Here is a 16320-nt window from a genome sequence, read left to right as displayed (position 1 = left end):
TAACCCAGGTTATGAGAAGAGGCAGTGGCCACCTTGTGGATGTGGTTTTATGTTATATATAATTGTTGGATTAAACTGCCATACATTTCCCTATTGATTTATCGAGTATACAAGTGTGAGAGACAGATATCCTTTTGTAAGAGTATTTTCTTTAGTTTATTCTAGGCAGGAAAATCCTTGTCAGGGGGAGGGATAGAGTGGTGTTTATCCTACCTTTTTATTTAATAAAATGCTAAAGTTGAAAACTCTTTACAAAGTTGTCCGCCTCACATTTCTTACCCATCACAATAGGTTCTGAGATGCTGGATGGTTGGGGAAATACAAGGTTCAAGGCACAGGCAAGAGGGATAATGGTACTCAACGAGAGCACTAGTGCTAGGTTAAAATCTGGGAAGGCCTTCTCACTGGAGTTGGTAACAGATGGAAAGAGCATCAAAAGGAAGGGCCTGACTTTATTCAGATGAGGAGTTATTTAGTCCAGTGAGTTTCAGCAAAACTGGGCCGACTGATTGTGGAGGGTGACCAGAAAATGGTCAGAGTATTAGGAGTCAAGGTGAAGACAGTGGCTGTAGTCATGTTTACGGCAGGTTGAATTGACGGGAGTTCAGTGGCAGAGATTTGATTAAGAGGTCTAAGTCATTTGAAAAGAGACATTGAAGACTCAAGGAGGTCAATAGATGAGAATTATGCAAGAGGTTGTGGAGCAAGCAGCTGAATACAAACCTACTCAAAGATTGGGGAGAGAGGTGGATGGCGTGTTTTTACTGATCAGAAGACCTCCCATCCTGCCATCCTTCTAGGATAATCAGTGAGAGTAGGGAAAGTTAGAGGAATCAGTGTGAAGGGCTTCTAGTGAGGCTGCTGAAGTTATGGTGTTTACCCCATTGATACACATAGGTTACTGGTTATCAGCACATAGAGACCCATTTTAGTATATAGTGTGGAACTTAGGGCCCAATTCTGCTAGAGGTGTAACACACCCATGGCCCTTAGGGCCATATTCTGCCTGGGTTGTAATTCATGGGTGAATTCCCCATTCGGAATATAGATTTGCTTTTTACGCCAGTTTTCTATCTTTATAATGGGCCCTATTCTGCTGAAGGTGGAACAACCCCATGGGGATGTTACACCTCTAGCAGAATAGGCCCCATTATAAAGATAGGAAACAGGTGTAAAAACAGGTGTACATTCCGAATAGGGAATTCACCCATGAATTACACCTCTAGCATAATTACACCTCCATCAGAATAGGCCACTAAGTCCAGACATGCTTACTTTATCACTATGTTCTGACATCATCCCTTATCACTGTGTCCATTGTTGAGTAACAAACCCACTGCCTTGGGCAGTAAATGGTTAATGACAGCATATTGGTGCACCTTTCTCATTTCAAAATGTTCTTCATGTGTGTTTGCATCTTTTTCAGGTGAGTTTCACTGCCGTTTTATATATTACGGTAGCGTTCCAGCCCGTTCTGGGTACTTTTTCGTGATAAAATGTAGGTTTTGGGCAGTAAATGGTTAATGACAGAATAATGGTGCACCTTTCTCATTTCAAAATGTTCTTCATGTGTGTTTGCATAATTTTCAGGTGAGTTTTGCTGCCGTATTATGTATTAGGGTAGCATTCTGGCCCGTTCCGGGTACTTTTTCATGATAAAATGTAGGTTTTGAGCAGTAAATGGTTAATGACAGCATATTGGTGCACCTTTCTCATTTCACAATGTTCTTCATGTGTGTTTGCATCATTTTCATGTGAGTTTTGCTGCTGTTTTATATATTAGGGTACCGTTCCGGCCCGTTCCGGGTACTTTTTCGTGATAAAATGTAGGTTTTGGGCAGTAATGGGTTAATGACAGCATATTGGTGCACCTTTCTCATTTCAAAATGTTCTTCATGTGTGTTTGCATCATTTTCAGGTGAGTTTCGCTGCTGTTTTATATATTAGGGTACCGTTCCGGCATGTTCTGGGTTTTACACACCCCTTTTCATTTGTGCTCAGATGGAAGTTTCCTTCCGGGTTCCACAAGGAAATGTGCATTAAAAAAATTGGTAAAATCAAATGTTATGTATATGTGTCTGTGTAGTTGTGCTGGGTGTGTCATATGCGGCTCACTGCCGGAACATTTGGTGTGTAATGTATTTCTTGTCCGGAGAGTCTGCGTGTGAAATTGTCCTGGTTATTTGATGCAGTGGCGGCGGGTTTAATAACCGTTTTCTGCAGTGCACAACATTTTGTATGTGTGGTGTGACCCTGTGAGTGGTTGTAATAGTCATGGCACACAGTGCCTGAGAGGCTTTGCTGGTCACATGATGCACTGTTCGAGCGCATGCTGTTCCGGTGTGCAGTTTGTATTTGAAGATGTTGTTGATGTGGCAATTATTGTGAGTTTTAAGTTAGCATAACAGTCGTTTCTGCCAAACTCAAGTTCGCTGCTTGCATGAGTTTGGGAAAAACGTGAAAATTCCGAACCAAATCACTTGATGGCAGGATTATGCACGTTATGTTAATCTGTAGCCGATATTAAGATGCAAAAGTATTTTTATAGCTAATTGCCCTTACTCGTCATGTGAGGCAGTGTATGGCGTTTCACTGGTTATGCAAGCAATGGGTTCTGACATACAACATTGTAAGTCTGTGTTATCATGATGCAGTGTGCAGAGTTTGGCTGGTCCTGCAAGGTTGTCTTGTGTAGTTGTGCACTTCAGGGTGTAGTTTTGGCTGTCTTGATGCAGCATGTAGTTATAATGCTCATATCATCATATTGCAGTGTCAGATGCATCGTTCATTATGTGACGCAACGCTGATGCCTTTTGATACAGTGTGAGATTTATTTGTTGTTTTCTTCTCTTCAGTTTCAGACTTTGAGGTAAATGTGTTCTACCGTGGGAACAATGTGCTCAGCACCACAGTGAAGAATCCCCGGGGTTTCCGTCTTACTTCCAGTCGAGACCCTGGGCCCCGGGGGGACCTGGAGGATATTGTGCTACCCGAGCCATGGTCCATAGTTAGGGACCAGGAGGTGGCAAAGATGATTGCAAAACTGCTGCAGAACCTGGTGCCTGGAGTGCTGCTGGAGGTGCGAGGTGGCAGTATCTGTGGCATGAGGATGGGAAAGTGCAAAGGTTTCTGGACCATGTCCCAGGATCCCCAAGTGGGACTGCCCCAGGAGGTGCAGAAGGAGGAGTTCACACCTTTGCACACATTGCAACAGTTTGTGGCAGGTACACACCTAATTCGCCTGGCTCTTTGCTTGCTCAGTCTCTCACTCTGTTTACATTTCAAATGTTTATTACCTAATTTCCAACTCTACCACGTGTACCCTGTCGGCCCAATCACTGATGAGTGGAAGATTCTCTATTTCTGAAACGCACAGACTCACTGTCTGCGATGTCTCGCACTACCATGCAGTTGAGTCTTTTGGCATTCCATAGTAGTCTTAGGCCTGTTGTCATGTTCTCTCACAGTATTGTGGAGTCTCCTGTGGGTATCCCAAAGATATGGAGAGTTTCTCTTTGTTCACTGCCTTCCAGCAAGTTTTCCTCCCGGGTGTTTCTTTTCCCCGTCTCCTTGGTGTCTCTGTGCCGCTCTCTCTTTTGGTCAAACCTCAGTTTTTACTTAGCTTCAGCCTTAATTGGTGGATTTACAGTGCCATGCCATCCAACACAGAGAAGAAGGAAAAGGGGATGGACTGGCTACAGAGCTTTATCCGGTGGATTCCCTCTGCAGTCTAATTTCACAGGCTACACCCTAACCTTGCAGGAACCCCTTTTTCATGAGAGCAGCCCCTCTCTTCTCTGGTTGGTCCTAAGCAGGCCTTCTATACAGGCTGCTTCTCGCTGCTGTGATTGTCTAAAAGGAACTGTCCTTGCCTGGGTTGGGGGTGCTATCTAGTTTATATGTCATCAACTGCGTAACTGGGAGACCGCAGCACTAGGCTCTACTTTCAGAAAAGCCCACATTGGATATGCGGGTGGGGGGGTGATGCATCACTGTAAGCCGCATTGTACTACCTAAACCCTGCAATTGCTGTTGTTACCGATAGTGGTTTAAAGAATAAATCCAGCTTTGCTTTTTGCCCACATTGGTTGGTCATGTGGCTATTGTGTTATCACTTATACAAGATCGGGTGTGCGTACTAGTGCATACAAACAACGGGCACTTATGTTAATGATACGGCGAGTAGGAGCCGCCTTCAAGAGAGTGCCTCCCATGCAACACTCTCAGCCCTCAATAAGAGGGAAATAGGTTTCTCCCCACCAATTTCTCATTCCTTTTATAGAGGAGTATCATATGTATATGGAACCCCACAAACAAAATCCTCTTTTGACATGGTCCCATCTAGTTCAGATGGGTGACACACACTCTGCCAATGTCACGCACAGATCTGCGCAACATGTGCTTTATGCACTCAGCTGTTTTACACCAAGGAAACTGTCTTTTTCCCCCGGGTTGATCTTCGCGTATGGTCAAGGTGCACTAGAACATCTACGTGGACTGCTGACCAAGCCCCTAACAAGGACTACCTTGTCCCCTTCGGTGGCGGGGGCAGTTCCTTCTTAGACTTTCTTGACTAGCCCCAGACTTGCTGTTCTTTCTTTTCAGCAGGCAGCGTAGATGTGTCCTTGGCACCATTCCCAATGTTCAACCCCACCCAAAAGTCTAGGTAAATCCTCCATGCCCTGAGAGTGGTGGTCTTTTCAAGGAAAAAGGGAGGGACAACCAGGTAGCACCTGTATTATTGTTTCGGAGGCTGGTGGAATCTGCTTAGATCACATGCAATGCATAGACCAACATCTAGTGGAAGCTGCTGAGTATTAAAGTTGTTGTTTTTGAAACTCGAAAAGGGAAGTCGACAGGGCGTGCCAGTAAAACTATCCGTAGTGTGACGTCTACTGTACACATGGTGCTTCACGCGCAGAGGCCCTCAGATTTTGTTTTTCCACCATCATTGTCAGTCGCTCAAAGCGGAGTTCGTTCTGGCTATTGCCATCACTTACAAAAATAATTACTTCTAGTATACTCTTACTGTCCATTGTTAGCCGTTCCCCTGCATGACCTTTGGTGACGGCTTCGAGGACGACTTTCATTGACGACTGCTCCAACTCATCTTGAGGAACTTCTCAGACGGCCTCCGAAGGCCGCGCCGGGCCTCGGCCCTCACAGGAGGGAGAGTGGGGGCTGGTTCATTTCTTAGTCTCCCTAAAAGAATGCATATTCCCTTCTCTAGCTGACTTTTCTATAGCAAAATACATTTCAAGCCTTGCTACAGTCTAGAGACTCACTGTGAATCTATAATTTACCAATTTAACCAATCCGAAATACTAGGGATTTGCACGTTGACCGTTTATTCATTCTGTTGTATATTCCCTTCTCTACCCACTTAATTCGCCAGACTGCCTTCCCCATACACAATGGAGAATACACCATTTAAATTTTGCAATCACTGTCTTCCAAGGGACCATAATGAGGGCCACTGCAAATCTTGTGCAAGCTCTTCAAGCCCAAGTCTCTTAAGGGCCGCAAAACAAAGCGCTGGGCCCACCACGCCATGCAGGCCGAAGCCGCCATGGACATTGAGGGTGCCTCAAGTGATGACAGCATCGACGTCTTTAGTGACGCCAAAGATGAATGGGATCCGGCGGATGCCCGCGTGCAAGCCCCTGACCCCATCGGGTAGGCCAGTGGCTCGGCTACGGGTAGGACACCCGGCGGCACTGGCATGAACAAACACCACCACACAAAGCACATATCCCATGGCCAAAAGTCGACCTCAACGCTGACCGGAAGGCGACACACAGCATCGAGTGGGCGGTCCGACAGTCCCCTGTGCCATTGCGCACACAGTCGCCTCACGAGAGGCCCCGAAATCGACAGGCAAGTCCGGGTCTGATGCTCTGTCCAAAACCTCTCAGTCCACACATGCCAACGACCGAGTGTGGAAAGACGCGTCAACGGCCCACACGCATACCGATAAATGACAGTCGATAGCCATTTCGAAGGCCCAATGCGAAGACCACACAGAGCTTGAAAATGAGTGAGCTGATCAAAAAAAAACATCCCGGACACGCTACTAAAAGGTTGTATGTCGAAAAACAACAAGTCCTCCAAAGACACAAATAGAGGGCTCTAGTTTAGGAACTATGACCCAACGGGAGGGGACCATTTCAGGGGCTTTGAGACAACAAAAAAAAACCTGCACCTGAGCCAACACCCACCCCTCCTGCCCCATCTATTATCCCAAGTTCACCCCAATGATCTGCAGAGGACATTGATAAGGTAATGAGACTGTTGTCTTCACTGGCCAATTTCTTTAATAACCACCCCAAGGTGTTAGTAAATCTTCAGGGTACTCCATGCAGCGGACCAGCTAGTGGGGCCGCAGTTACACAGCTGGCCGCAATTACACAGCCCTCCACCAAGAGAGCCCGCACAGACACCACACAAGCACCCACCTCTCAGCAGGACCTAGGGCAGCTTGCTTATTTTGAGACAACACAGGACTTCCAGGACACTGGAACCTACACTGAAGACCAAGGGGACATGGGGGATGTAGACCAGTTTTACGATGACGACGAGGACGTCCATACACAGACAAAAGAGGACCCAAGACGGAACCCTCCTGTCCCCTGCACACATTCAAATCCTGTTGCTGCACGGTTAAATAGTTATTCAGTTTAGAATTCACATAATATTTTTGTATTCATTGTCTAGAAGAAAATGAAAGCAAACGATGCTTTGTACTTTTTATACAAATAGTCAATGATTTAATCAGAGAAAACATATAGAAGCCAAAGGTTAAGTTCAATGTGGGTGGCTGAAGCGTTTCGAGAAGAGACTCTTCTTCATGAGCCGAAAACAAGTTTTGAACTATAGATAGAAAAGAATAAATAAAGTAGAGAAAAAGCTCTGTAAGAATATTGTATATAGAGCCAATGCGAGACATTAGTACAAAATATACGCAATTTCTGGCAAATTGGAGAGAACACTCTCCTTCTGTATAGATATATTCTAGGCCACAAAAGAAACACAATTCTGGTAATCACAGGGATGGGTCATACAGATATTCTACTGACTGAGTATCCGGCTCATACTGTGTGACACTTTATGAATTACTTAGAATTGTATGGACATATAGACCACTCCTTGTTAAATGAGAGCATATTCTGAAGGATTAGTTTAGCCAATACAAAATCAAGTTCTGTTGGACTCACCGAAGTTATCTAACTTTAAAAGCAAACACCCATCTGTGGTCTGTGAGATCGGATCACAAAATGTCCGTGGCTCGGAGTGCCCTTATGATGTCAATCTCATGCAGCAATTCAAATATGGATGGTAAGTGGACAAGCTCCATGTAAACAGTGTCTAAAATTAGCACGAGTAAGGCTAGAGGATCCGGCAGAATGGTAAAAGTAAGAAATCTGGGAGACTCACCCTTGTGGGAAATTCGCAGGCAGGGCGCCTAATCTTTATGGTGAGTGCATGGGAGCCGTGGCAGGGTTGTAAAGGCTAAGTGAAGCAAGGATCATTTCATATCAGGATATTCGAACTGCAAATGAAACGGAAATTTGTGTAAGGAGTAAGTGAAATAGTATTGAGAGCAGTAAATGTTACTGAAAAGTGCACGGTTGCCAAAACTCACTCTGTTGTACATGCAATCTGAAATGACATGAACAGTCGTTCCGGCAGGGTGGGCTGCGTCTAGAGTCTGCCATGTAGGTTGCTGCTGGAGACAGTTGCTACGGGAAGGACGCTGAGCTCACGGCGCGCAACCCTGTCTTTCAGTGCATCAGAGACCACTCTGTTGCTGAAGGTAAAGCTGTTGCAAACTGCATCCTTAAGAATAACCTAGATGCAGCAGATAATGCGGGGAGGATATTAGCTCAGGGAATGTTAATCAAACGCCACGCGTGGCTACGCCAGTCTGGGTTTAAGCTCGAAACACAAGCCACTCTTCTTAATATGCCCATAGAGCCAAACATGTTGTTCGGCAAGGCAGTGGAAGACGCCCCCAAAGTGCCAAAGCATAGTATGATACCTTAAAGTCACTAAGGCATCTTACTAATAAACCCTCCGGACAAAGATGGGGTTATCATTTTTGCCACTTTAGGGGGAAAACTTACAATGGGGGTCAGGGTACAACCAAGGTCAGAGCTCATCCTGGGGCTCACCACATGGGCAGTCCTCGCAAGATTTTCAAAGAGGCCAGAGATGTTCTCGTTGCAGGGCTAGATCCTGCTCTTCCAGAGGCGGCTCAACACCCCCCAAACAATGACCACCCGCTACAGGTTCTCTCTCATGCCACTCCAGTAGGAGGCAGCATAACATACTTTACCCATGTATGGGAGGGAATCAACTCAGATAAGTGGGTACTTACATGGCGGGCTATTGTATAGAACTGCTACAGCAACCTGCCAACCATCCACCAAGACAAAGGACCACCTCCAAAGAAGAACAGCGCATCCTACTGGAAGAAGGGGCAGCGCTGCTCTTAAAAGACGCTGTAGAAGTCGTCCCAGCGAAACAGGTAAACAAGGCTATCTATTCAATGTACTTCTTTGTGCCGAAAAAAGATCTCACGATGCGCCCTGTTTTAGATCTGCGCCCTGCAAACACCTATGTCAAGCCACAGAAATTCCACATGACAATGCTACAGGTAGTAATCCCACTGCTAAAGTGGGGGGACTACATGGCAACCGTGGATATGAAAGATGCATACTTTCATATTTCAATGTTCCCAGCTCTCAGCAGATACTTGCGTTTCAAGATAGCAAACCAGCACTTTCAATTCAAGGTGCTACCCTTCGGCATAGCATCCGCTCCAAAGGTATTCACCAAGGTACTGGCGGTGGTGGCGGAGCACCTACGCAGGGTGTACCTGGACGACTGGCTGATCACAGGAGGGAATCCCCAAATTTGCAAGCAGAATACCCAAAGTACTAACAATCTACTTTTTCAATTGGGCTTCTCAATCAACGAGAAAAAGTCAAGCCTTCTACCAAACAAGACCAACCAGTTCTTAGGAGCTGTCATAAAAACAGAAGAGGGCCTAGTTTTTCCATCAAAGGAAAGAGTACAAAACATACTGCTGCAAATACCTCCGTATCTAGCCGGTCGCCAGATAGCCATACGCAAAGCAATGCGCTTGCTCAGAATGATGGCATCATGCATTTACCTGGTCCCACACGCATACGCCCAATGCAAGAGTGGTTGGCGAAACAGTGGTCTCAGTGGGACGCTCTAGTGGTCATTAAGCCAACCCTAGTAAAAGCTCTACTCTGGTGGACAAATGAAAATCTATTGAAGGGAAAACCCTTCCACGACCCAGCGGTGCAAGCCGCTGTTACAACAGACCATCTCCCAACAGGGTGGGGGGGGGCCCATCAACTTCATCTCACAGTGCATGGTCTGTGGACTCAAATCACAGCACAGTACCACGTCAACCTGCTAGCAGGGCTCAAAGCGCTACAAGCCTTCAAAGAACAACTGAAATATCAATCAGTACAAATTCTCACAGACTGCACCACTGCAATGTTTTATATAAATAAGCAGGGCGGCACATATTCTCCAAATCTGTCCAGGCTACCACAGAAAACATGGAAGTGGGGACTCAAGTGGGGCATGTTCCTAGCATCACAACATGTTCCTGGGGAGCTCAACACTCTGGCGGACTCACTAAGCAGAGATCCTCTACCAGAAGAGCACGACTGGCAGCTCAACAAAAATATCGTATATTACATTTTCACATAGTGGGGCTACCCCTCGCTAGACTTGTTTGCAACAAGAGAAAACAAACAATGCCCAGACTTTGCATCCAGGTTTCCCCAACACGACTCCAATGGGAACTCCCTGTGGATGAGCTTGTCAGAGAAATTTGCATATGCTTTTCCCCCAACTCCACTAATGAGCAAAGTGGTGAACGAGATTCACAAGGAATAAATGACATTAATCCTAGTTGCTCCGATGTGGGCAGGACAACCTTGGTATCCACATCTGCGCAAACTGCCGATGAGCGACCCAATCAAACTCCCATGCCCATTCAACATGCTCACACAGCACGGGGGGGGGTAGCATTACACCCTCAACCTCAGTCTATGAACTTGGCAGCTTGGCTCCTGAAGTCAGATTTTGGACATCTGAATTTTCCTGAAAGGTGTATGGAAATCCTTAAAGAAGCACGTAAACCAAACACTAGACACTGTTATTTTAACAAGTGGAAGGGATTTGTAATTTAGTGCCAGTCAAAACAAATAAACTCAATAGAATGTACTCCATCACACATTCTTCATTACATGCTTCACTTACTAGACTGAGGGCTAGTATTTAACTCTATCAAAGTTCACCTAGTGGCTCCATCTGCATACACCACTTCTCAAAGCAAGGTGTTCTGGTGGAAAATCCATGTAATCAAGGCATTCATGTAGGGAGTAAAAAGACTCCACCCCCCTATTTCAAACCTGCCTCCACGCTGGGACCTCAATGTAGTACTTGCAAAGCTCCTGGGACCCCCTTTGAGCCTATGCATAAATCAAGCCTTAAACACCTCACTTATGAAATGGCTTTCTTGGTGGCTATCACCTCCATAAGAGGAGTCAGTGTACTGCAAGCTTTGTCAGTGCAAAACCCTTTCTTTGCTAGCCACAAAGACATGTTGGTATTGAGCACACACCCTAGATTTTCACCTAAGCTCATTTCAGAGTTCCATATCAATCAGGCCATAGAACTACCAACCTTTTTTCAAAATCCAACAAGCTGTGCTGAGAAAACCTCCATACACTAGACGTAATGAAGGCGGTCCTTTACTATGTAAACAAAACCAGACCGCTAAGAAAAACAGACCAACTGTTTGTCTCCATAGCTCCAGGCAGGGAAGGAGGCGGCATTTCCAAGAACGCCATCTCCAGATGGATAGTCAGATGCATACAACTCTGCTACCCTCTATCAAGCAAGACACTTCCTTTCACACCAAGGGCTCACTCCACCAGGGGTACATGAGCTACCTTGGCTTTGATTGCAAATGTCCCGTTGGACGCCATTGGCAAAGCAGCTACATGGAACTATATCCACACTTTTATTCAGCACTACTTTGACACTCGCTCTAAAGCAGATTCCCAGGTGGGACAAGCAGTGCTAAAACATCTATTTGCCACTGTACCTTCTCACAACCCACCACCTTCTCCAAACACTGCTCGCTAATCTATGCATAGCATGTGATCTAAGCAGATTCCACAAGCCTCAGAAGGGATACATTACTTACCGGAATCGTATTTATGATGCATGTGTCTGCTTAGATTCACATACGCCCACCCTTCTTCCCCTGGAGTAGAAGGTGCATCGATGTTTTCTGGGTTTTTCTGATGTATAATCTGCTTTACTACACCTGTACTCATGCTACACTTCATGCAACCTCATGTCAGAAACAAACAATCTGAGGGACCTTGACGCATGAAGAGCCATGGGTACAGTAGATGTCACACTAGGGATAGTATTATTGGCACGCCCTGTCAACGTCCATTTTCGAGTTTTGAAAACAACAACTGTAATACTCTGCAGCTTCTACTAGATGTCAGCCTATGCATAGCATGTGAATCTAAGCAGATACAAGCATCAGAAATATGATTACGCTAAGTAATGTATCCCATACATGCTGTCCTGACCTCTCCCCGGCAACAAATTAAGTCTAAAAAGAAAATGGAGGTCAGGAATGTGAGATGGCAGCTCACACTCTGCAGCAGCACTGGTCAATGAATGTGTCGGGCGCAATCTGACAACTTCCACCCTTTTCCTTCTGTCCACAGAGCTGATCAGCTTCATACAGCATGAACGACGTGACTCCCCTCTGTACTCCATCTGGCTGTGTCTTGGAGAGCACTGGCCTGACAGCAGTCTAAAGCCGTGGACCAAGAAGTTTATCATGGTGCAGGTAAATGGAACGCAACCCTCCAACATTCCTGACTGCTATCAAATTTGATTAGTGGGTGACTTTTTTGGTATGCATTTTAGACACAATCCAGGCTTTTATGAAGCAAGTGCCCACCATAATCTGCACAAAATACCTTGCCACTAGCACGACTGCAAGTGTACACTCTCCCAGTCCTGCACACAACCTGACTCCAACACACTGTCACAGTCTTGTACTGAACTCAAAACAGGTTATTCTTTCTTGGACCTTGGGTGGTCATCACAAACCCTGTCCAGTCTGATTTGATTTGAAATATTTATATCATGTAGACTTAATTGCACCTGGACGCAAGTTTTTCAAAGAGCAGAAAACGCATATGTATCACTAATATATAATGGCAGAAAACGCATATGTATCACTGATATATAATGGTGAAGAAAAACGAATGCAGAAGTTCTGAAAAAAAGATGTTGTCTAAAAAGATAGGTTTTTAGGTCTTTCCTAAATGCCACAAATGAGGTCATACTTCGTTAAGGGTAGCATGTTCCATAACCGAGGTCCATAAACTGAGATCGGCCAGTCTCCCTCTAAGGACATAGCGGAATGTTGGTAGCAGAAATAAACACTTTTCACCATTCAGTCCGCCCACTTAATTCCGCAGATAAGAAATCCTATCTGTAGATTAGTTGATGCAAGTCCATTAATACACTCTGATGTATCACATCTGTTGACTAAGGTTCATCCTACTGCTGCTCCTACGGATCCTATTCCATCTGTTCTTATTCCTAAAATCTATCCTTCTCTTATTCCATCTCTTATGTCCTTCTTCAAAATCTGTCTTTCTACCATCATTTTTCATTTAGCTTTTAAACACGCAACTATCTTTGCCATTCTAAAAAACCTCTGCTAATCCTCTTATTTTTTCTAACTTTTGTCCCCTCTTATCCTATGTTTCTAAGCTTCTGGAGTGTCTAGTTTACTCTCAGACCTCTTTATTCGTTAATAATTTATCTATCCTTCCACATTTTCAATCGGGGTTTCGAACCCATCACTCAACAGAAACTGCTTTGACTTGTATGCTTAATTCTCTGCTTTCAGCTCGCTACTCTGAACACTCCTCTTTTCTTATTCTTCTTGATCTATCTGCAACGTTCGGCACCGTTGATCACTCTTTGCTTCTGGAAATTCTTTTCTCATTCGGTTTTAGGGGACCTGTTCTCTCATGGTTTGCTTCTTATCTATCTAATAGAACTTTTTCTGTTTCCTGGGTTGGTAAGACCTCCTCACCGTTCCCCCTTGAGCACAGGGTTCCCCAAGGGTCAGCCTTGGGTCCTTTTCTTTTCTCATTTTACACTGCACTACTTGCTCCTGTTATCTCATCTTTTGGACTTTCCCATCACTTGTAAACTGATGACACCTATCTTTTTCATCTGTTACTCCAGAAATACATCACACCCTTACAACTTGTTTTTCTGCCATCAAATCTTGGATGGCATTTCACTTTGTCACTTTAAATTCTGGGAAGACTGAGGCCGTATTCTTCCTGGCTAACACTCTTTCTCCTCTCCCCCCACCATTCTCTATCTCATTTCCTCCATCTACTCGCTCTATTTCTTCTACTGCACATAATCTTGGTCTTTACTTTGACAGCAATCTCTCTTTTACTCACCACATTTCTCTCACGTCTCGCTCGTGTCGTTTTCATCTCTACAATATTCGTAAAGTTTGTTCTTCTCTTACTTTCTATGCTACTAAACTTCTTATCTCTTCTCTTATTTTCTCGCAGCTTTTCTACTGTTCTGTTACGCTATTTGGTCTTTCATCATCTCAGCCAGACAGAGTGTAGGGGGAGAGAGATGCATGGACTGTCCTTTGTTCATTTAAAGAAGATACCAACCCTCAGGCCATGGGATTGAACAATTACTTTGTACTTGACCTTGCAAGGCGGCTTAATTCTGTGTGTACTATTACGGTGTCTTGCAGGTGTCCTATCTTATGCTGGCGGCTAATGAATAGCCAGAATTCTCCAATTATGAGTCACGTGTTAGAGGACCATGAATGAAATGGAATTAGCTCCTATTTATTGGGTTTTCGGCTAATTTTAACATCTGTCGTTTTTTCTGTTTCCAGCAGACACTCTCTTGCTTTGTTCTTCATGGAGTTTTATTGGCATGCTAGTCTAGTGCACCTGGTAAACAAAGGAGGGTTGTATTTGTATAAACTTTCAACGCAGTTGGGAGTATCCTGCTTGCATCAGGGGAACTGCCATGTCGTGCCTTCGCTTTGCTGGTCCCATCCTCCCTAGCTTGCGTTAATCTTGGCTTCAATTGCCAGCTACCATCTGAGCTCTGCACAGCTCTGTATTTCTGTGGATTCAGCATTTTGAGTACTCTCGAAGTCTTGAGGCCGTGGCTTATTTAAAAGCATGCTACAGCGTCCATTTTACAGAAAATGGCTGCCCAATTATAACCCGGTTTCTATGTTAGTGAGCTATACTCGCATGTCTTTCATGTTGCATTAAACGTATACATTGGCTATGTTAGTGTTCTTCATGTCTTGTGGATGCTATGTTAACATATTTCATATATACATGCATATTTGATCTAGTGTACCTGTTCTACATGTGGAGTACATTTCTACATCATGTCTAGTGCGTGCGCCTACTAATGTTGCAATGTTAGCTTGACTGCTTTTGCCATCTTCAGTTTAGATTGTCTGTGTCTTGTTGTACCTGCCTGGCATAAGGGCGATATGGTTGTCTTAGTGAGTAACGCTTTTCATTTGTGTGATATTGGATCAAGGGTGGGGCAGAAGCATATGTATGACATATACATCTGCCTCCCAACAATCCCCCCTCTGGTCGAGTCCTCGACCACATTCTTCCCTCTGCTTTCCCGCAGATAGGTTTCTTTGAGTACTGGGATGAACTCAAGGATGTCATCAGTTCTTTCCCTGTGAGATCCCCTACCTATGTAGCCAGGGGACAACAGCTGCTACCTGATCTTGACCCTGTGGGCTGCTATGTGAGGGAGGACCACCTGGGGGGGCGGTAGTTCTCAGGTAAACCCGATGACCTCAACAGAAGAAATCACATATCGTCCTTTTCCCTTAAACGGTGCTTCTCCAGTCCCCCATGCCTTAATGGCATGTTGTTACCCTTAATTTTCATCTCAGTGTAAGGATGGATTGTTAAGCCATCGAAATCACAGTAGGGAGACTATGCGGACCACTGGAATGAAGAAGAGGCAGGGCGTGATGAGAATTTCTCCTGAGGTAACCCGCTGTTCATCGTCCTCAAGTTATTTAAAACCTGATTGCCATCCGAGATTATTGGAAATGCTTTTTCTCACTCTGGAAATTACTTGCCAAATGCCCCTTCTAAAATTACTGACATCATCACTTCAACCCCTACACATAGAAGGTCAAACCTGCCCTTAAGACTCAATAAAAGCCTATCCTCAAACTCTGCCTGTAAAATTACACACGTTGACTTTCCTTTTTCTAATACTGAAACCATCGCCACGAGGAAGATGAGCAGAGTAATGAGGATCACAAAAGCCAGGAACGCATGCAGCGTTCCAGTTGTTACAAGCGCCTGACTGCAGGCAGATGTGAAGGCATCATGAAGTAAGACACAGACAACAGGCTTAATATTTAAGCAAGATATATTTATTAACTTAAATGGCAGAATGGTTGAAGGCATAACTTGGCCTATACTAAGGTGGGATTTCCATACCTAAACGAAAGTAAGGACATTCTGAGTCAGAGTTCACCTTAAATGTCTGTCTGTGTCCAAAACCTATCCTTGCCCGCACAACTAAAGCCAACCAATGTGTAGGGATGTCAAAACAAAAGAAATCCAAAGATCTGAGCTGCTTCCAGCTCTGAGCTTCTTCTTAAGCTCCCTTCCCCAAGTTCAAGAAGGTTCCACAAAAATCTTAGAATTACCTTTCTTCCACTCAAGATAATACAGTTCCACACAATCCTCATGGTTCCTTTTCCCAAGTTCCAGGCAATATAGTTTAAAAATAATTGTCTTGAAGCTTTGCCCTAAGACACAAGGTGTAATTTCTCACATCTCGGGGCTCCCTTCCCCAATACTTCAACTCCACTAGTTATAATGCCACCACCATCGCCCGCGCCACCGTCCTATCAAGGTAAGACTACTGTAAAGCGCTACTTCTTGGGGCAAACAATACCAGTCTAAAAAGATGTCAGCAAATTCAGAACGATGCTGTACGAATCATAAAAAATGTCCCATGGAAGGAGCACATTTCAAAACATCGGAAAGACCTGCACTGGCCATCTATACAGGATCTCATCAAATTTAAAACATGTACCATCGTCCACCGTTGCCTTTTTGGCAACACCCTTTCCTATCTTAAATCTGCAGTGACTCGCTACTCACCTGGAAGACG

General features: G+C 44.7%; 1 protein-coding gene across 5 annotated transcripts in view; it reads left to right on the top strand.

Moving 5' to 3' along the window:
* Nucleotides 1-16320, top strand: part of IRF3 (interferon regulatory factor 3) — a 430041-nt gene that overhangs the window by 277657 nt on the left and 136064 nt on the right. For all 5 annotated transcript variants that reach the window (XM_069605200.1, XM_069605192.1, XM_069605193.1 and 2 more), the window contains 2 exons: nucleotides 2856-3224; nucleotides 11799-11923. In XM_069605200.1, coding sequence (XP_069461301.1) covers nucleotides 2856-3224; nucleotides 11799-11923 — 494 coding nt within the window. The remainder of the gene's footprint in view (nucleotides 1-2855; nucleotides 3225-11798; nucleotides 11924-16320) is intronic.

Source organism: Ambystoma mexicanum, chromosome 1p (assembly GCF_040938575.1).
Source record: "Ambystoma mexicanum isolate Mex_15411 chromosome 1p, UKY_AmexF1_1, whole genome shotgun sequence".
NCBI lineage: Eukaryota > Metazoa > Chordata > Amphibia > Caudata > Ambystomatidae > Ambystoma > Ambystoma mexicanum.
The sequence above is the reverse complement of the archived record's forward strand: the minus strand, read 5'-3'. Positions and strand labels throughout refer to the sequence as shown.